This window comes from Thrips palmi, unplaced genomic scaffold, assembly GCF_012932325.1.
Source record: "Thrips palmi isolate BJ-2018 unplaced genomic scaffold, TpBJ-2018v1 HiC_scaffold_17, whole genome shotgun sequence".
NCBI classification, from domain to species: Eukaryota; Metazoa; Arthropoda; class Insecta; order Thysanoptera; family Thripidae; genus Thrips; species Thrips palmi.
In genome coordinates, this window is record NW_023144626.1 from 2,165,814 (window position 1) to 2,186,713 (window position 20,900).

The 20,900-nt window shown below is 62.4% G+C and overlaps 2 protein-coding genes across 4 annotated transcripts; both read left to right on the top strand.

Moving 5' to 3' along the window:
- Window positions 1-799: 799 nt before the first annotated feature.
- LOC117643620 (dopamine N-acetyltransferase-like) lies at window positions 800-14,043 on the top strand. Of its 3 annotated transcripts, XM_034382608.1 has the most exons (5): window positions 805-954; window positions 2,849-3,019; window positions 12,774-12,890; window positions 12,996-13,384; window positions 13,462-14,043. In XM_034382608.1, exons 1-5 carry the CDS (start codon window positions 943-945, stop codon window positions 13,658-13,660), a joined length of 888 nt encoding a protein of 295 aa, XP_034238499.1. In that variant the 5' UTR covers window positions 805-942; the 3' UTR covers window positions 13,661-14,043. The 3 variants fall into 3 exon arrangements, with proteins under 3 accessions (XP_034238501.1, XP_034238499.1, XP_034238500.1); XM_034382610.1 differs by lacking the exon at window positions 2,849-3,019 and having other exon boundaries at window positions 800-954; XM_034382609.1 differs by lacking the exons at window positions 805-954; window positions 2,849-3,019 and adding an exon at window positions 10,517-10,740.
- A 2,579-nt stretch (window positions 14,044-16,622) lies between these two features.
- LOC117643536 lies at window positions 16,623-18,489 on the top strand (the record flags this gene model as incomplete). Its single annotated transcript, XM_034382466.1, has 3 exons — window positions 16,623-17,093; window positions 17,206-17,494; window positions 18,060-18,489. Coding segments are annotated over 2 exons (636 nt in total), but the record flags the coding sequence as incomplete, so codon positions are not given.
- Window positions 18,490-20,900: the final 2,411 nt, after the last annotated feature.

Here is a 20,900-nt window from a genome sequence, read left to right on the forward strand (position 1 = left end):
AAGTACAATCGGTTCCGTTTCCGTGGCTTCAGCGTCACTGCGCGCCTAACGTAATCTCTCAATCTGTGAACTAGAAGCAGACAGATTGTGTTCAGAACATGACTTTGTTTTTCGTCTGGCAAGATCAGGCGCGACAACACTGTCTTTGCGGTAGTGATCTCGCCCCCATCCCTCCAGGGGGCTGGGATTCTTCAAGTTGTAATTTCTAAACTGCAAAACTGTCACTTACAAATAAATTAAACACTCCAAAGCTCACACGACGTTATATGGACGATTAAAATGGGGCAATTAGAATGAGTGGCTGACCTATCGCGGACGTGGTGAACCTAAACACGGCGTGTGAGTGTGTGCGCGTGAGTGTTTTTGTTTGTTTTCTGTGTAGTGTGTTTGTGTAGTGGGTCGGGGCCAGACTGATAATTTTTTTCCCGAATCCTTATCGATTGGCGAGGGCGTGTGTCCGACGGTAGATAGTGGAACGCGGCCCACACCTCACAGCGCGTGCTCTGGTCACGGTTTGCATCGCTTGCCTCGCTTGCATCCGACTGATCTTGGCCGCCATCCATTCCATGGCCGTCCTAACAGATAAGTGTCACCGCGCTCCTGCCGTGGCGGTGGCCGCGGTGGCCGCGAGTGGCCGCGCGGTGGCGGGGCCTCGGGGGGTCCGGGGGCCCGGGGGGCATAGGAAGCCGCTGATAAGCCGAATAGAGCCGAGCCTAAGCGAGCCGCACTGGGCCCGGGGCCCTAGGGTCCCCGCCGGTCCCCGCCGGTCCCCGCCGGTCCCCGGGTGCAGCACGACGACGGGCGTGAGGACGCGGCGCGTTTGTCGTCCACACTAGTCCATTCCGCGCCGGCAGAGACGCTTCGGCGAAGCGAGCAGTGACACCCCCGCCACCCCGCTCCCCAGCCACCCCAGCCACCCCAACCACCCCCAGCACGCCGACCATGGCGACACAGGTGAGTGGATGAGCCTCGCCGCTTTCCGGCTTTCCGGCGCGAGTTCCGGACGGGCCTCCTTCTGGCACTTTCCGCCACCGCGGCGTCCTGTCGTCCTGGTCATGATCGCAAAGCCTCCCCGTTTGAGGGGAATTCGCCAATCGAGCGATAACGGGAGAAATACTCGATAAGACTCCTCAGGGCGGCGCCGCACTGCATGCAAACGGCGAGATACAATAGGAAGGAGTCGGCGAAAAAAAAGAAAGAAAAAAGAGCGCCGAACGTGAGTGTCATTCATTCGGCCTCCCGTGCGGAGACAGGACATATTTGCATACGCAGTCAAGTTGACATGCATGATGTTAGCACGCGCAGCCCGCCTTATCTCGCTCCTAGTTTTATGCATGCGCATGTACGGGACAAACGGCCGCGGGCTGGCTTTGGACTGGCTGCACCGAGGGCTGCACCAGGCTGTGTCAGTGTGTCAGTTAGAATGTAGTGGCGGATGGGTCTCTTTAGGGACGCTTCCGTCTTGAATTAGCGCCAGCAGACTGATTCCGAGAGTCGTTGTTTTCGTCGCTCCGCCTTTCTCGCACCCGTCGAGGACGCCCCACGCGTGCGAGGGAGACAGGGCGACGAGAACGCCTCTCGGAATCGGTCAGCTGCGAACCCTTCGCACACGCCCCCTCCCCCTCGCTCCCCTCGGTCCCGCTGGGGGGTCCCCCAGTCGCCTGTCCCGCTGGGGGGTCCCCCAGTCGCCTCAGACGCCCTCGTGTATTCCCCCTTCCGCCGGCACGGCCTGCACCTGTGTCACTTCAGCTGCCATGCCGCCGGTGCGCCTGTCTGGGAGTACTGACCAAACATCCAAGTCACAACTTTGTGGCCACAAGCAGGAAGCAGGCGTGCGCGGTCCTTCCTCCCTCCTCTTCCGCCGCGCGGCGCGCACGGCTGCGTGTTGGGTTGCCTACCGGCGAGACGGTGGGCGCCTCGGGCACTTGAGGCGCGGGACTCGCCTCGGCCGCGCCGGCAGGCAACCCAACCGACTCGCTGAGTGGCCAGAGGCAATCCTCATGTCACGGCAGTGCGTCCGCGTCCGCATAGAGACGGGTTCACGGGCGCGCCGAAGCACGGCCTCAGCCTGCCCGGGAGGCGGACGGGGGATTCCGAGCACGCCACACACACCCGCCCGGAGCACCCAAGTTCGGCTGCGTGGGTTCAGGCCAGTGTGTTGCTAGGGAAGCGGGTGAAAATTCCCAAGATGTACCAGTGACCAGTGCCGAAAGAGTGCCAGCCCGTCTAGGCAAAATCAGGGCTTCAGTTCTCCAGAAGTTGCCATAGTCTGGCAAGCCCTTTGACATTGACGCGTCGTGGGAAGGATTTGCCTGGCGTCTGTGGTTGAGTCCACGTCGCAGACGCCGAAGGGATAGGGGGCCGCTGCCATGTCGCTCCGAAGCGCGAACCACGCGAACCACGTTAACGACTATTTTAGAGGTGTTTCGGGTGTTTCCGAAATATTCTCGGACGTGTACGCCACCCATTGTGCACGCACACAATGCAGGGGGCGGCTGCCAAGAGGAGGCAATCAGGCGCCTGATTCCGCTCTGTCCCTCTCGCACCGCTACGGGACGCCGCTTGAGTGCGAAAGAGACAGAGCGACGAATCGATGCTTGAGGCGGCAGGCTCGCCGACCCCGCTGTATTTTAATCCTCCGTCGTCGCGGCGCGGGGCACGCCGGCACGCCGCGCCGAGCCACATTGCACGCGCGTGTTGACGCCGAGGTGTGACCACCCCGCGCCGCAGGACCGCAGGACCGCAGGACCATTCTGTCTCTCTCGCACCCCTGCGGGCCGCGGCAGAGAGACACAGCGACGGTAGCACCGTTCGGAAGCTGGGAATGAGACTGCTGCTGCCCACACAGGTGGCGCGCCTCGCCGCGATGCACTCGTCCAGGACCATGTCCAGGACCATGTCCAGGACGGTGCGGGCCGTGGCCGCCCAGGGCACCTTGCTGGCCAGCCAGTGGCCGCCGCACCAGAGCAGCGTCCTCCGCCCCGTCTCGACGTCGAGCGCACTGGCCAACGCAGACGACGTAAGCAGCACCACCCCGTGTCCGTCCTTTGAATGTGAACGCAGTGTTCGGAATCAAGTTGCTGCGAGCCCCCAAAACCTGCAGGCCGAAATTTGGCGCCAGCCCGCTGCGGAAGCTACCCCCTCCCCCTCCCCCTGAAAAGAGGGTCCGGACGCGGGCGCGGCGGTGCGAGCACCAATTTTGCGTCGGTGGCAGCACCCAGCACCGCGGCGGGCGAGTGACGCAGCCCGCCGTCATTAACACCCCATCGAGAGAACCGAAGGCTGCCCCTGATGGTTGTCACTGTGTCCGTCCGACCGCCTGTCTGCCTCGCGTCCGCCCGTCCGTCCCTAAGTCCGTCCGCGCGTCCGCCGTGCCGAGCGCCGCCAGCGCCGCCAAGTGAACGTGTAGCTCGGCCTTGTACTTGACATTCATTTCCCCGCACTGCACCGCGAGACTGGGAGGGGAGGGGGGGGGCATTCTTCGACGTATCCGTCTCGGCACCCCGCCCCGCCGGAACAATCCCAATCATGTGTCTGCGACGTGTGTACATCCTCGGCGCGGCGCGGCCGTGCGTGCCGCAGAGGCTTATGGGCACACACACCGCGGAGTCATTCATTACCCGCACCCAAATCGCTCTCCTGGCTCATTTCATACGTCTGTTCAACTATTTGGTCTCTCTGCGGGAACTCGCCTCCGTAATGCTGGCAGCGTTCATTCTCTCTCTTTTTCTTCTTTTCTTTGTTGTTGCGTGGTTTTTCTTAATCTTTTTTTGTTATTTCCGAGTACTACGGTAGGTACTTTTTTCAATGTTCCCGGAGTCCTTATTTTTTCGCCGTCCTTCGCTTTCGAGTGTTTACTCGCAAATTTTCTTTTCAAAGTACGGAAAAATTACCTGCAGTCGTCTAATTACGGCCGTCCATGATACGCGGCTCGCGCGCCCTGCGGTAATGGAAATGGAAATGGTCTCTCGCTTTGACTGACACCTCGCTCCAAGCTCTCTCGGTGCTGTCAGGGCCCCACAATAATCGCGCAATTTCATTTCAAGTCTGCTTAGCGCGCCTCTCTGGCCGGGCCGTCGGGCCGGTCGGCGTCGCCACCGTTTTGCCAGGTCTTTAAAACACGTTCCGCGCCGAGGGGCTCGCCTCACGCCTCACTTTGTTGGACCGCATTTGGGCATCGCGGCGTCGCATCGCACGGGCCATGGGCCGCCATGGGCCACGCCGCGGGCGCCGCCACCATGCCGCCACGCTGACGCAGCGGATTTCGAAGCGGCCGGTCCATTTTATTAACTGCCGGGAGTTGATTGTGACTCGCCTTTTCAGCGCGTTTCATGCGACAAGGTAAATAGTTGTAGCGACAACGCGCGACCCTCTGTCAGGTCAACCCGAGACACCTCCGCTGTCAGCTGTCAGCTGTCCACTGTCCTCCACGAGCTGAGGGATTCGCTGCAGGCAGCGCCTAGAACCATTCGCCGGTTTGTCGGGTTCGGATGGCAGTGGCGCGTGCTCTGGCGCCTCGCGTTGTGATTGGCTGGCGGCTCGGGCCAGGGGTGTGTCTCGCGCGATCCTGCTCGTTCCGTCTCCCTCGCACCGGCACGGAACGCACGGAACCCCTGGGGAGGCCGAGAGAGACAGAGCGACGGCGGTACCACTGTTGGGTACAGCCTGCGGCCTGCGGGTTTGCGATTCTTTATTAATCGAGCAACTCCTCGCCAACGACTGCCGCAGATTTATATCTGGTGGATGGCGATCTCGAAATTACCACTTGCTGGATGGGATGACTCGGTGCTCCACCGTAAAGGCCGTCCTTGAGCATCTTTATCGCGAGCTTCCCGCGTTTGGACCGGGTTTAGACCGGGTTTGGACCGGGTTTGGACCGGGTTTCGACCGGGTTTCAACCGGATTTCAACCGGATTTCGACCGGGTTTTGGCCGGGCTTTGACCGGGTTTCTAGCTCGCTGGCGGGTCCTGCCAAAGGAACCCCCGTCCCCCCGACGACGGTCGCCGACGCACGCCGAGCGAGGCGACTGGAGGTGAGTAGACGGGCGATGTACAGACTGAACCCTCATCGTATATCTGCCGGCCGGGGTCAAATTGCATGGCTCCGCACGTGTGAAGCTCCGATTTGTGTTTTGAGCCACGTTGCTAGGCCAAGCCAAGTGGGAGGGGCCGACGCTGGCCCCGGTCCAGAAAGCACATCGTGTGCTTATAACGCCATCCCACTAAGTTTTGACAAAAATGTCTATACCCTTGCAGCTAAAACAATACACAACTATTCCTTGGAGAAGATTTTTGGCCATAATTCATCACACGGTCTGGAAGAGCGACACTCGTGCGGTTCAAAGGTCGTGCCATGGCATGGCCCAAAGCGTGCCCCGTGCACAGAAGCCGATGCGTGTCGCCCATGTACCTGTAGGCCCGAAGGCCCGAAGGCCCGAAGGGGCGGCAGGCGCAGAACTGTCTCATGACGTTTTAGGCGCCGCGCCGCTTGATAAATATGCATTAGCGCGTCGTGACTCGTCTGACACTCAGCGGAGAAGCGGGTCATATCGGACGGAGTTATTCTCCCGGCCAAATGGCAAAATAAAATGGTGACCTTGAAAAAAATATTCCTGTTTACAAAATTTTTAAATTTCCCCCCAACGCCTCTGCCTTTACTGCATCCAAGCAGACAACCATGAAGACCAGGCATGGGCCAATTCTTCACCCGGTGTCGTCTTGTCTTGATTGAACTGTAGCAGCGCATTCGTATGAATAAACAAACGGTCGTCAAAATGCATTCTACGCGGTGAAGTGGAGAGTTCAAAGAGACAGGCGGTTGGGAGCCGCCAGCGGCGTGCGCCTCGTGCCACGCCCCGGCCCCACCCCGCCCCGCCCCCGCCCCGCCCCACCCTGCCCCTCACAGGCGTCATCACCACCACGCCTCCGACGACACCCATCCGACTGGTCATCTCCGAACGTGCTGCATGCATGCCCCCCAAACACTCACACTCACACACACTCACACTCATTGACTCACACACTCACACTCATCACCGCACTCACACACCGCGAATGATGACCGCGTTGCCCGCAGGCGTTGCCGGCGTTGCCGGTCCAGCGAGGCGAGCCTCCACGGCGACGGCAAACGCAGCAAATGCAGCAAATGCAGCAAATGGCGAACACGAGTCGCGACGGGTTTCGCGTCCAGCCGTTCTATGGCCATTGATTATTGCCCACATAAACCATTTGCGATTGTGCCGGGAGAGCGCGCTTTGGACCGCCGCTGCTGGGGCGGGCAGACGATCGCTGTAAGTCTGTGGCCTGCTACTCGGCTGGATCATAGGGAATGCCTTCCTCTGGGTCTCCTACTTTCCGGAGGGTGTCTGTAGAAGGGGTCGATGCTTTCCATGACGGCTGTTGGTGGGAAATACGATGCGTTGGAATCATGGTTTTGTGGTATCGAGGAGGAATCCATGGCGCCGTGACGCAGTGCGACCTAGCTCGTCCCCGCCCCGCCCCGCCCCGCCCCACCCCGCCCCGCCCCGCGGCCGCCGGTCAAGCAGGTCCGCCGCCCTGGGCCGTGCCGGGCGTGCCGGCGTGCCAGGTTGCGCGTACTTTCCCTGCAGTGCGGACCGCGCTCCTGACGTCTTGTTGTGACTGCGTCGACGGCGTGGTGCGTGCCGCGGCGTGCCGTTCCCCGAATACATTTTGTGGTCGAGAAAAGGGAAAAATTGGACCGCCGCGGTGGGCAGGCTCGGCGCATCCCGCCTGACTCACCCACCCAAGCAGGCGAGCTGATCGCTATTCGGGTTCCAGTCCACTCGGTTTTCCCCCGCACCTTTATTTTCGTCAAAACAGCTCCCCGCACCTGCGACCCGACCCCCATACAGACGACACGGTGACACCGTGATCGCCTCGGAGTCTCTGCGCGGAGGAGTCGGCGCCGACACCGGATAGCCCCGCGACGCCTACCCGCCTGCCGATAATGTCGGCACCACACCGCGGAGAACAACTCCGAGAACGCCTCACCATTTCTTGGGTCATCATACTCGTATGATTCGCGGTCCAGCCCCCTAATCCTTATCCCTTTGCATGGCGATGGTCCGCGCGGATCCGAGGATCACTTCCAAGAGCCTGTTGTCTTGCTCGTCCGAGGAACAGAAACGTGGACGTGGCCGACGAGCCGGCCTGCACGCACTTTACGTCTGAAGGAAAAAAAGAAAAACGAAAAACAAGGGGGCTTGACTGGCCAACACTTTTATTTCCAGCCATCTCGACCGAAAGAAAGAGGCTCCATTTCTGTTTTAATTGAGTCCACTGAACTTCGAAATTCGGAACAACTCCGCGCTTGGGCCAGCGGGTGGCGTGGCGTATGGGAGGCCCACGGTGGAGACGGTCTTGCGTCCGTCGTGACAGTGACCACTGCAGTGATAGCGTGATGTAATTAGTGAAATACGAGTGCCGTCCAAGGCCATCGCAGCAGAAGCTCCGACACTTGTCTCTCTTGTCGCTTTGGGGCGATTCCGAATCCCTCGTCCGAAGCCATGGCGTCACTGGAAGCTTTATGTGGACGGGGCAGCCGGCCGTCCTGCGTGAACGGATTCCCCCGCCCCGCCCCGCCCCGCCCCGCCCCGCCCCGCCCCGCCATACACCTTGCCGTTGAATCAGGCGACGCACCGAGTGCGCGGATTAATGACTCGAGGGGAATCACCGGAATTCCCTCCGAGCTCCGCGCGACACTGGAAAAGAGCGTCGCCGCGCCGCTGGATGCTGTTGGCTGATTCCGTGCCGCTTTCGTGGCTCTGTCTCTCTCGCACTCGTGGGTCGTCCCGCATCGGACGTGACAGACAGAGCGGCAAATCACCGATCGACATCGGCCTGCTGGATGGCGGAGCTAGGTCGCGGGAAGGCGCCTGGCGGGTAGGCAACGCGTGCACACGCCGTCTCGACGGGTTGCCTACCTCGCAGGCTGGCTCGCCGCCGGGAGGAGTGGGGCAGCGTTTACTGCCTATTCGGCGGAGCGCTGCGAGACAGACACAGACACAGCCACGCGGTGACCGGGGCGGAGCGCTACGCTCGGCTACGCCACGCCCCACGTGGAGTCTCTGCGTCACGCCGGAGCGCTGCGGAGCGCTGCGGAGCCGAGGGGCCTTGAGCTTGAACTGGACGGTCGGAGTCAGCCGCGGGAGAGGGCAGCGGAGGGCGAAGCGGGTACCAACCGAACGTGTCGAATCCGCGCCAATCCGAATCCGAATCCGAATGACGGACCATCAATCAAGAGGGCCGGCCGGCCAAACGGGACGAGGTCCTATTCTGCGGGGTCATGATTTGCTCGCCGGCACGTGCCAGTGCCACTCCACTGTAAGGCCCCGGCGAGTCACACGCGGCGGGAGCCACGATCCCGAGCCGAAACAAACCAATGCGCGTTTTAAACACTCGGGTTTTCGCTTATCGCCCTTTTACGTTTATGGCTTTTTGGGCGCGGTCGCTCGCCGCTGCACCGCGGCCCGGACTGTACACCACGCCTGGGATCGCGGCTCCAGCACCCGGCGGGCCGCCTCCACACGGCGCCAGGCGCTCTCTCTCGCTCTCACGGGGCGTGCCGCGAGGACGCGAGGGCGAGACAGAGACAGAGGCGTTGTTCGCAACCATCCTGGCCTATCCTCTCTGCTAATAAATGACTCCATTAAGTCTGCGGCGAATCGTGGAGCGGCTCGAATCCCTGCAAGGCGCGCATATCGCCACTGCATCTCGAGGACGCGTGGCGCCGCATGGCGCCGCATGGCGCCGCACTGCAGGACTGGAACTAGAACACACAGCGCAGGCGTGTCCTACACACTGCGAGTCCCTGCGCCACCGCGCTAGGCTCCGTGTTCACGTCCAGGATATGCACTCTTAAAACCTTACGAAGTATTTTGAGCATACGTATAACAAACTAAAATACTTTGTTATACGAAGAAATAGTTCGTAAATTACAAAGTATTTTCTTTGTAAGCTTACGTATGCTCAAAATACTTTGTTATACAAACTACTTTTCTTTGTAAGGCCCAAAATAGTTTGTAAGGTTTTCTCAGTGTGAACGGGCCTGACACACACGCACACGCCCTCTATGCGCCAGTGTGTGTGTGTGCTGAGCCGCATTCAAAGCAGCCATCGAGGGGCGATAACGGAACCAAATCTATCAATCAGGGGGAAATCTCTCGGCTTGTTCCTGATCAGTGCAGGCAACAGGCAGCACTGCCGCGCGAGGCGCGCTAAGCGCTCCCTCCACCCCGGGCGCCGGAAGACCAGTTCGGCCAGCCAGTTGCTCTCTCTCTCTGTCTCTCTCTCTCTCTCTCTCTCCTCTCTCTCTCTCTCTCTCTCTCTCTCTCTCTCTCTCGCAGCCCTACGGGGCGTCCCACGAGTACGAGTGAGACAGAGACGGGGGCCAGACGGAGCGCCGCGGGCTTGTCCCGAACGGGAAGGGTGACTTGCTCACTGGCTTACTATAGTAAGCGGCAAACGCCGCTGGTCGAGTATCATAGACAACAACACCATTGTCGGCTTGGCGTTGTCTGGACTGCCGGCCCCGAGGGGATATTCCGAGTCGCCCACACTGGTTGCCTACCTCGCCGGGGTGCTCTTGGTGCCCGGATTGGCTGGGTTCGGATCGGATCGGACCGGATACCGCGGCCGGCGTGGACTGCGGACGGCGTGCATGGAGCCGCAGATTGATCCCGTCGCTGTCTCTCTCGCACTCCTACGGGACGCCCCGTGAGTTCGAGAGAGAGCGAAGATCTTCTGTTCGCTCCGCGCTCGTATCGCTTGTGTCGTGTCGTCGTGTCCCTGCTCTGCCGCAGCCACGCTCCACTCTAGATGTCCGTCTGTATGATGTCTGCCGATGTCTGCATGGTGTCCAGGTGTCTCGGTGGGCAGAGCGGACGAGAGGAGACGGGACCATTGGCGTGGATCGGATCGACGCAGTCGTTGAATACCGAATGGACGGAAATGCTGAATAGATGATTGGCAGTCATTCCTGGACTGTTGGATTGTCAAGCCGTGCAGATGGCCTCTGATTACACCAATACTCCAGGTTTACAATCTGTCCTCTCATCTGCCGTAACCTCACACACATCACGGCCGGACACAGAGGGGTAGGGGCGAGGGGGTAACCACTCGCGTAATACCCTGTACACCAAAACCGTGTATTACGCGTAATACACGTGATCGTAATACCATTTTTGGGTCAAATGTGCCAAATTTTGGCATTTTAAGGCCGTAATACACGTGTAATACACCGTAATACAGCGTAATACCGAGTAGTCTGTACACGATTTCTTGAAGTGTTTACCCCCTCGGGTAGGGGGCGCCACAGGACACCGCAGTGTCCAGGCTGCCCGCGCTGGAGGGGCCTGGAGGGGCCTGGAGGGGCCTGGAGGGGCCCGGACTCCCTTGCCTCACCTGGTGGAGGGGGCTGTCCAGGTTCAGGATGGCAAGCGGTCAGTGCCGGAGCGCGGCGGGGCGGTGCGCGGCGCGGCGGGGCGGGGCGGGGCACGGTCGGGCACGGCACCTCAAAACCGACCGAGTGCTCCCTCTCCGCACCAGTCCAGCCCCGTCGTGTCCAGCGCGCGCACCACTGCCGACGCGCACTCCGACAAGCTCTCCGACAAGCTCTCCGACAAGCAGTACGCCATGGCCCTGCAGTTCGACGCCATGCCCGCCGAGGCCTCCGTGTTCCGCTTCCCCGACATCCGCAGCAGCCTGCCCGCCATCCCCGTCGTAAGTCCCGAACCTCACGCACCTCTCGACCCTCTCGAACGATCGGCAAACCATCATCTGCAGAGCGAACCCTCGATCTAAACGACTGCCTGCGATCCAGCGTCACCGCGTCACAACGTCACAGCTAGCTGATTGACATCACCCGCTAAAAAATAGGCGCGCAGTGACCTCAGCGACGCCCTCCCGCTCAAATTAGACTGTCAGTTTTGTCACTTTTCCGCTTGTCGCGGACAAACACCACATTCACACACACGACACACTCACACACACACAGAGCCCAAGTACCCTCCATTGGCCGGCGCACTTGTGTGTGAACACAAGACCGCCCCCCTCCTCTTGGCCTCTTCGCTCTGGCCTCGCGGCCCGTCGGTGTTTTGCAATGTTTTGGTCAGCCGGTCTGCCACGCTGCCAGTGGCCTGCATGGCCTGCATGGCCAAACTGCAGTGTGGTGGGTTTGCCTATCTCCGCGGTGTACGCAGGGGAATACACAGGCCAAGCCTGTTTATCCGTGAGCCGGGCAAACCCGCACGGCGGCGAACAACACTCTGTATTGCCGTCTCGGCGGTGCTTCGCAGTGCTCGGCGGGTCGGTGAATGCGCGACAGGTGAATGGGTCCTCGCCGGCTCGAGCTAGAGAGACCCACAGAGCTTACGACGAGTCTCTCTAAGCTCCAGCGTTTTACGTATTCCGCGTGTTCCCAACGCGCTAGGACACTGCCATGGCAGTGCAGACCTGCAGTCCGGTAGTGCGGGCCAAGCGGTCAATTTCTGCGCGACAGAAAGGCCAATTTCACATTGTACACGCCGTACACACGCGAGGCCGAGCTTTCTCTTCCTGATGTCCCTCGTGTCCGACGCGTGTCCGACGCGCGTCCCCCCGGAAGCACCTCAACGTCTGAAAAGCAAAGCGGCATGGAGGCATGGGTCGAATGTCCGAGCGCGCGGAGCCCAGCGCCCCGCCGGCCCGCCGCGCATGCCCCATGCATGTAATGACCGCCGTCGGCAGCGAGTGCTTCGTCGCCCTGTCTCTCTCGCACTCCCGTGGGGGTGCTAGAGAGACAGGCGTCGAAAGCACGGTTCGGACTCGGCCCGCTGCCCGTTGGCCCTTCGATTCGGTTCGATCGCGGGGCGACATGGCTGGCTGGTCGCTGGGTCGTGCGGTGCGGTGCGCGGTTCACCCACTCGCTGTCCTGTCCAGCAGAATGAGGACGTGCAAGGTGAGCGCGCGCACCGCCTACATTTTGACGCACCGTGCACCATTTCGGACGCCATCGCCAGCACCAAATTCAGGCGCGTTGTGCCATGAACTTGCTTTCAACCGTTTTCCATAAAATAGATAATTAGATACTTTTGTAGAGCTCACGCACGCTTGTCCGCCGTTACCGCTACTCACGGCACAGGTCCATAGTCATTAGCGACACGAGCTCGTTCGCATTGACACCCATCAGCTGACCATTTTCACTTTTTGTCGAGGGGGTCCGGAGTGGTTGGCCGAGTTCGGGCAAGTTCGGGTCACCACGTGGATTGGCCCAGTCCGGTCGGGTCGGGCGGGACCCACCGGGCGATCCGGAGTCACCGGAGGAGAACCCGGAGGATGTCCGTGCATCCGACTCCGGCTCGCTCCCGGAACTCCCTTCATCGTGAGGACCGCGCGTCCTAGCCAAGGACTTCCCCGGCGAGACACACGCGAGGTGCTGGTGCACTGTTGGGAACGCGAGGGGGGGAGAGGGCGCGGCGTGCGTGTGGCGTGCGGGTCAACAACCAATCGGGACCGCGCCCTGGACGGACTCTGGGGAAGGAAACAATAAGACAATAGGCATCAATAGCCGGACTGATTACTGCTGTCTTTGGATGACGCCCCAGGCCATTCCGAGTCAAGACGGCACGGCGCCAGGCCACCTGCCGACGCCACTCAATAGAGAGTAGATACGCTCACTCACGATGAGTCTGGACCCTAGTGCGAGCATCGCACTGGTTGGCCACTTCCTTCTTATCATCTCCTTTAAACTCACGACGCTTTCTGTTCATTTTCAGGCGGCGGCCGCGGACAAGAGGACCTTCGAGATCGTACGGCTGGTCCAGAAGGACAAGCCCAAAGTGCTCGAGTTCCTGCGCAAGTTCTTCTACCATGACGAGCCCCTCAACACGGCGGTAAGTCGAAGCGCCGGCGCACTCAGCGCGCCTTTGCCGCCACCGAACGTGAACTTGAACCTCCGAGTCTCACTCCGCGCTGACGCTATGCTCCGCGTTCCGCAGATCGGACTCCGGCCGGACGTGCGCTGCCCGACGCTGGAGGAGTTCTCGCTGAGCACCTTCGACGAGGGCATCTCCGTGGGCGCCGTGGCGGGCGACGGCAGCCTGGTGGGCGTCTGCATCAACGCCACCCTGACGCGCGAGGAGGACGAGGAGAACCGCCGCGAGTGCGAGGAGGGCGCCGACGACGTGCCGGAGGACGTGAAGGCCCTGGAGGACCCGGACGCCAAGTTCGCGCAGATCAAGCGCATGCTGTCGCACGCCACGGCCCAGGGCGACGTGTTCGGCCACGGCCCGCCCGGCCTCGACCGCCTCTTCGACATCTTCATCCTGTCCGTGGACAGCTCCTGGAGGGGCAAGGGCATCGCCACCAAGCTGCTGGACGAGAGCAGGTAGGGCGCCCTCACCTGACAACGTTATGCTGCCACAACAAGGAGCAAAACGTAACAAAAACATTGGCCTTTTGCAGGGAGATCGCCCAGGCCGACGGACACCGCCTGATACGCATCGTGTGCTCGTCCTTCGTGTCGGCCCTCATCGCCTCGCGGATGGGCTACCGCTGCATCGCCAAGCTGGACTACAAGACGGTCCTCGACCGCAAGGGCCAGCGAATCTTCCCCACCGAGCCGCCCCACGACGCCGTCACCACCTACGTCCTGGACATTTGAGCGTGTGTGTGTGTGTGTGTGTGTGTGTGTGTGTGTGTGTGTGTGAGTGTGAGTGTGCGACTCGATCTCCGCCCGGTGACATGGGCATGACATTTATTGTTGTTGTTATTGTTTTGTGTAAGTCTGTACGTTCGTCTACGTCTAGTCCGCCGCGCACATTCGTCGCGGTCCTAGGAGAGACAGGGTAAACTGTAAAGTCGCTGGATAGTCAATTGTCACAGTGTGTGAAAGTACAAGTGTGAAAAAATCATGACGCCCTGTATCATGTGTACATATGCATTTACTTCCGTTCGTGGTGTTCACCGCGCTGCGTCGCGGACTCCATTGTAAATACGTTGTATGGTTGTGAATCATTAAACTAACCGAATGTTCCTACAAGTGTACCAAAGTGTACTCGGTCGGTTGCTTTGACTCGGTTGTTGCACCCCCTCCACCCATTGTCACCATCGCCGCAAACAATGGCACCAAGGCCCGCGCGGGTCCGCGTTGCCCGCGTTGCTGCAGTGGCCGTGCGAAGTGTGCGAAGGCCCGCCAGGCCCGCCAGGTCCACACGGTGCGCTGCACCACGCTGCACTCCGCCACCGTGAATGTGAGTTGGCTAGGGTCGGGGCTAGAGCACTGTAAATGTGGCTTTCGGCCCCCAAATCGTGATTATCTGTCGGGTCCCGCCAAAATAAGGGTTGATTTCGTCACAGCGCGTGGATAATTCGCATAACGAAGCGACGCTTCGCATGCTTTTACAGTGCGGGGCGCCAGGGCAGGCCTGGGGGCACTCGGGGCAGCGCATACAAATCGATGAGGGCCACCGCCGCTCTGCCGCGCTGCCCCGACATCCGATACCGCCATGCCGGCCGTCGGTGTGCAAACGGAGCGACGCGTCCAATGGGACCGGCCCCGAGAAATACGACCATTGATGACTGTGGGGAGCGTAAATATGTGCGTCCGGACGCGCACACTGGAAAACGTGTTTGCCGCCGAGTACTCGAACCCAAAAGCGCGAGGTCGACTATGACAGGACGCCCTAAGAGCGCCGCCCAGAAAGTCGTACGGCTCCTGGAAGAAGAAGTCGATGCTTGGCCGCCCCCTCCAGTTCCCCGTCATTTCTGGACCGGCCACTAGTGAGTAAATAGCCTGGTCAACCCGATAAGGCTTATCGCGGCTGTCGAGTCGCGAAGCGCTTCGCGTGGCAATGCGCGTCGCCAAGTCGACTTTGCTGGAGTCGCGCTGAAAGGCACTCCGGTTTATCTCGCGCCGATGGTCAAACAGTGTCTACTGTTGTCGGCCCCAGGCCGCGCACGCCGATGCAATCAAGGGTCCCTTCCGACTTGCCGTCATCAAGGCCACGAGCACTGACGGAAGGCGGGCACCCACGCGGCGCGCCCCACACCGCCCCACACCGCTCCGGCAGACCGAACACGTTTCGTCGCTTTCTCTCTCACATTGCAGCAGAACGCACCCTGAGAGAGAGAGAGAGAGAGACATGATGAGAGCGATCTGGGGAATCGGTCGAGGACGTCCGCCCTCATCGAGGCCCTCATCGAGGCCCTCATCGTGCTCGTCGGGCCGACGGCTTCCCCTGAGTGGACCCCTCCCCCTCGAATCCCCGTGCGTCCTTTGAGCTGGCCCTGTGTTTGACCAATTGGGTCTCGCGACGCTCCGCGCACCGCACCCCGCCAAACAAACAGCCTTCTTGTGGACGCGGCGTACGCACTGACGTCGGCCATCCCAGCGGGGCGGAACGGGCCGGGGTGGGGCGCGGCGGCCGCTGTGCCCCGACCCGACCCGACCGTCCCACCACATCGGCATGGACACTGTTTACTGCGGCAGACCGATTCCTCTCTCCCTTTCGAAAGGGCATCCCGTACGAGTGCGAGAGAGACAGACCAACGGTCTCATCGGCGGGCGCTCCCGCTCGCAGTCAACCCGCAGCACGCCCTCGCAAAGGGTGGGGCGGCGAGCACCGAGAGCAGGGCAAATAGCTCTTGACAGTTCGACTTCGACCCCAGCCCGGCAGGCCGAGGGGCCCAGCGCAGCAGTTCTCTCCGGCCACTGCAATAGGAATAGGACTCGCTGCAGCCGTGCAGCCCTGCAGACGCGGCGCGATCCGACTCATCATTTAGTGGTCCACTTGGCCACGCGGCGCGGCACGGCCGTCTAGAGTCTAGTCCCGCGCGGCCAAGCGGCCAAGCGGCGCAGCGTTCAGCGCCACAGCGGCGCGCAACAGATGCTCGCCGTCGACATGGAGCGCGCCGCCGTCAGCAAGTAGCCTCATCCTGACCCCTCCCCTCCTCGCCGGACGCGGGGACGCGCGGGCCTCGGCCTCGGCCAGCAGGGCCAGCAGCCGCAGTACACTGGCAGAGGCTGAGCGCTTGGCTCGGGGGAGTCGGGGGCTGCAGGCAGCGCAGGCAGCGCTGGCCAACTGATAAACTCGTCACCTCGTCCGACTTCCGGCCCTCGGCGTCGTCCCGGTTGCAGATTCCGGGGCGCTTCACCTCGCCATGGGCTGCGCCTTCTCCACGTCACGCGCCACCACGGGGCGCCGCCGAGTGCACGTCGACCAGGCCGTCGTCGCGGTGCCGCGGTGAGTACAGCGGAAAAGCCACCCCGAAAGGGTTGCCAGCCTCAGCCAGTATAATCCACGTTCTGCTCTCGTGAAGTTGCCTCGTGGAAAGTGGAAACGCTGAGGTGCAAAATTTTCAACCCTCACTCGTTTGCGGGAGTTTTCTGTCGACGCGCGCGCGCGCTCGCTTGCAAACTGAGCCCGCAGAATCCCTGCGTGTCACTCAGTGCCTGCTGCACGCGATGCACGCGACACGCCCAGGACGCCCAGGACGCCCGGCGCGCCGTAAAACCGCAATGAAATCACCTTTACTGCTCCAGGTGCGCCCCCGCCGAGGCCTGCGACGCGGTGGAGGACGCGAAGGACGCCGCGGAGGACGTCGCGACGCTGACGACGCTGCCGCCGGAGCTGCTGCTCCGCGTGCTGGCGCTGCTGGACGTGGCGTCCCTGTGCGCCGCCACGCGCTCCTGCAGGGCGCTGTGGCAGCTGGGCGCCGACGCCAGCCTCTGGCGCCGCATGTCGCTGACGGTGTGCTCGCGGCCCTGGCCGTCGCGGCCGCCCGCCGCCCTGCGCACCCTGCGGCTGTGCAGCTACCGCTGGCCGTCGTCGCGCCACGCCCGCCGCGAGATGGCCTGGCTGGCCGAGGGGCTGCGGCCCGCCAAGCCCGCCAAGCCCGAGCACTCCGCCCAGCCCGCCGTGCAGCGCCTGGAGCTGGTGGGCCGCCACCTGGACCGCGAGACGCTGCGCGCCTGCTTCGCCATGTGCTCGGGCGTGCGTGAGCTCAGCCTCCACGACGTGCACGTGCACGACGCGTGGATGGCCGAGCTGGCCAGCCTGAGCGAGCTGGAGGTGCTGCACCTCGACTGGCACGCGGTGAGCATCCCTTTCAACGCTCCGTCTCTCTCGCAATCCCGCGTGAGTGTGAGAGAGAGAGAGTCAGCGCGATGTCTGGCGGCCCCCTTTCAACGCTGCGCGCTGCTTGCAGGAAATGAGCTGCCAGCAGATGCTGCAGCTGGCCACCGTCTGCCCGTCGCTGCGCATCATCGACACGGCGGGGTGCCCGCAGGACTGCCACACTGGACGCGGCGGGCGCGGGCGCGTGCTGCAGGACGCCCTGCGGGTGCTGCGGGTCGACCTCGACGTGGCCTAGCAGGCCGAGTCCGCCTACTCCGCCGCGGCGTGACGTCACGTGATCTGTGACGTCGGATTAGACCTCCCTCCCGCATCCAAGCGATGCATACCGACGCCGACGGCCATGCCTCGACTCAAGGCAGGTGAGCGGCTGGCTTTGTTTACCAACAGTACCCTTCGGGAACACACTGGCAGAGTCCCTGTTGACGTTGCCAGGCGGACACGCCTATCGAAAGGATTTCCTCTGCTCTACATCTAGACCGGAGCGGCAGTGAGATAAGAAACGGAAGCCGGTGTCAAAACTATGAGAAATGTGTGTGACGGATGAGGCCAGAAGAGTCAACCCCCACGAGGGATCTACGATTGCTAGGCCACCAGTGCCAGGGATCTCCAATTGCCTCTCAGGGCCTCGTCGCTCTGTCTCTCTTGCACTCGAGGGTCGTCGCGTAAAGGCGTGAGAGAGACAGAGCGACGAAGACGAAGCCCGTTCGGAATCGGTCCGATCAGTCCGCCGGCGGCCCGGCCGTTGACCGAGAGGCCAACAACCGGCCTCTAGTGAGATTGGCCAGTCGACCAGCGGATGCTGCGCGACAAAACGACAGAGTCCGGCGTACAATCGTGAACCCCGCGCCCTGTTGCTCTAACGGTCTTTGTCCTTGTGCTGGAACTGCTTTTCTCAGTGAATTAATTAAAAATTGATTCCCCCAGGGCCGCCGGGATCAGTGTGCTGACTGCTGACCCACTTTGGACGCGTCGGTGACGCCACAGGCCGAGCCGGGCCGCCGGCAGAGACGTCGACGTCACAGCGTCGTCGTCGATCGCCGCCGCACCGTAAGGACGACGCCCCCTCGGCGCCCCAGTCTCTCTCCCTCTCTCTCGCACTCATGGCGCGGCCCGGAGGGTGCGAGAGAGACAGAAGCGCCGCGCAGCCCGCCGGCCGGTCCGCTTCATTGAGTCCGGCCCATTCCTCTCTCGTCCGCAGATACACCATGGGGAAAACCGGGCGACGGGTCCACCTCGCCAGCGGACGTCCATCAAGTCCCTGTTTTACGCATTGACAACGATGTTATTCTCTTATCTTGTGATATGGTTTGCTGTGTTCGTTAATTTTAAATAATAAAATGTCTATTTTTTTCTATGTTTATTTTTCTTTAAAACTCTTCACAATGACTTGTGGCGGTGGAAGGAGAGGGGGTTGCGGGGAGGGGAGGGGGCGGTGTCGCTGTGGCGCGTCAGTCCTGCTGCACCTTCTGGACGGTGATGCTCAGCTCGAGGATTCGGTTGCCGTCGGCGCCGTGCTGCTGCAGCGGCCTGGCGAAGTGCCTGGCGGACCACAGGCTGCGCAGGGCGTCCTCGGCAGGGTCCAGCCACGAGTGCGCGGGGCTGACGAGGAAGGCGACGCGCGTCGCGCCGCGCTCGGCGTTGTCGCGGTCCTCGACCACCTGCTGCACGCGGCACACGCCAGTGTGGTTGCTCGCCTGGCCGGCGCGAGCGGCGCGCAGCACGCACAGTGTAGGCCCGAAGCTCGGTCCACAGACCCGCTTAGATCCACACGACTCGGGACACTTTTTAAGCTCGAGTCCTCAAATCGGACGGGACCTCGAAGTCGAGGCTCAAAACGTGCCTGGAGTTGTGTTCGGCTTGAACGGGTTCCGACACTGTGCGGCCCGCTCTGTCGCCGCAGACTGACTTCGAGAGTCGTCGTCGAGAGTCCGCTACCACGCCCGAGACTCTCCGAATCAGTCTGCAGCCGTCAGTACTACCACTTGCAAAAGAAAGCGACCTCCCGGCCGGGCCCGGCGCTACCCCGCACTCAGATAGCTGCTGGAGATCCCATAGCCGCCTGGACGTGGGGTAGTGCCGGGCCCGGCCGGGAGGTCGCTTTCTTTTGCAAGTGGTAGTACCTGCATCTGGATGAGGTACATGTAGTTGGCGGCGCGCGTGCGCGACCCCAGCAGCCGCACCGCGGCCTGCAGCTTGCGCTTGGCGCCGGCGCGCCGCCGGAGCTGCAGGATGAACAGTTCGTCCAGGGCGTCCACCAGGCGCAGCAGCTCCAGCTCCTGCAGCCCAGGCCGTGGCAGTCATTCTCAACAAATGGACACCTTATCCAAGTTTCATGTTCTCCCCTCGGGCCCCTTACGGCGGCACGTAGGCAGTCCCGCCGACACGGCAGTGTGACGGGCCTGCCTACCCGCCGGGCGCCATGGCCCCTTGCAACGGCTGGTAGGCAGTCCCGTAACACCGCCGCGTCGGCGGGAGAGCACAGCCACAAGGGGCGCGGCCACGCCACCACAAAATTTCCGCGATGCCCCAGTGTCGAAAGGGTTGCCCGCCAGTCAACAGCAGGGCTTTGCTCTCGAGACCCGTCATCCAGAGACTTGGATCCGGGCCAGGTTACACTGGTTACACCGAGCCGGGCGCGGGCGGCGCACGCGTGGCGCTTGTCAGCCGCCAAGGCCTTGTCGGCGGCCTCCCCGTCCCCGGCAAGCAGGCCGACGGCACGCCGAGTCGGCACGACACTCGGTGCGATATCGCGGGGGCGTGCCGACAGTGCCGACGCGCCCCGCCGCCCCGCTCCAAGCGTCATGCAAACGTCATGCAGGCCGGCACCGCTTGGCGCTTCCTCGTGAGCAGCGCGTTTCGCAACGGCGATTAATTTCGCCACGATGCGGTGACGGGGGCGCGACCACGCCGACGGCGCTGACGGCGAGGCACCTGGTCGTCGATGAGGGGCACGACGAGCCGCAGGCCCGGCCCCGGCGTGATGATGCTGGCGTGGCGCTCCTTGGCGTGGCCCACCACCTCGTCCACGCCGCCCTGCCACGGGCACCCCTCCAGGAAGCAGGGCTGCGGCTGCGTCCGCTCCGGCACGGGGGCGGGCCGCGGCGACCCGGGGGTCGGCGTCAGACCCACCGCGGGGGCTTCAACACTGTCAAGGGTCTTGTTGGTGGTGGCTTTAAGCCCAGGTGGCGGCAGCAGAGCGATTCCGAACATAGTAGCTTCCATCGCTCTGCTGTCTCTCGTGGCTGTTTCCTTAAAGCTATCTTTTGTCTGGTTGATTCAGCCGGCTGCGGCACTGCTCGACGAGTACCTCCTCCTCCGGCGCGGACTCCTGCTCCTGGACTGCCCGCGCGAAGAGGAGGAGGCCCTGGACGAGGTTGGACTCTGACTGCGGCGATGGTGGCGCGGGTAGGAGCGCGTCGCCGCCGAGGTCACCGCCGCCGCGGCTTCGTAGTCCTGATAACAGTGGTGGTGGTGACATGACGGCACGGCGCGAAGGGGAGGCCCTGGGCCGAAGAGTGTGGCGCGTAGCGCGATGTCCCCGTCGTCCCCGTCCTACCGGCCGCGCGTACCCTGGCGGCCCTGGCGGCCCTGGCGCTGTCGCCGCGACGTTGTCGGCGAGCCTGGCGCACGCGCTGGCGCCTCTGTGCACGCTGCTGACCGCGGCGCCGCCTGCGTTCCTGGCGACGCCCACGCTGCCGGGCCCGGGGCTGGCGGTCGCGGCCGCGTCTTCGAGGGGAGGGGCGCGCTAGGGGTGCGTCGGGGACC

Bases quoted from the DNA above. Each gene is read 5' to 3' on its own strand.
- LOC117643620 (XM_034382608.1), top strand. The intron at 3,020-12,773 runs GTAAGCAGCACC...GTTCATTTTCAG, and splicing joins CACTGGCCAACGCAGACGAC to GCGGCGGCCGCGGACAAGAG. The intron at 13,385-13,461 runs GTAGGGCGCCCT...GGCCTTTTGCAG, and splicing joins AAGCTGCTGGACGAGAGCAG to GGAGATCGCCCAGGCCGACG.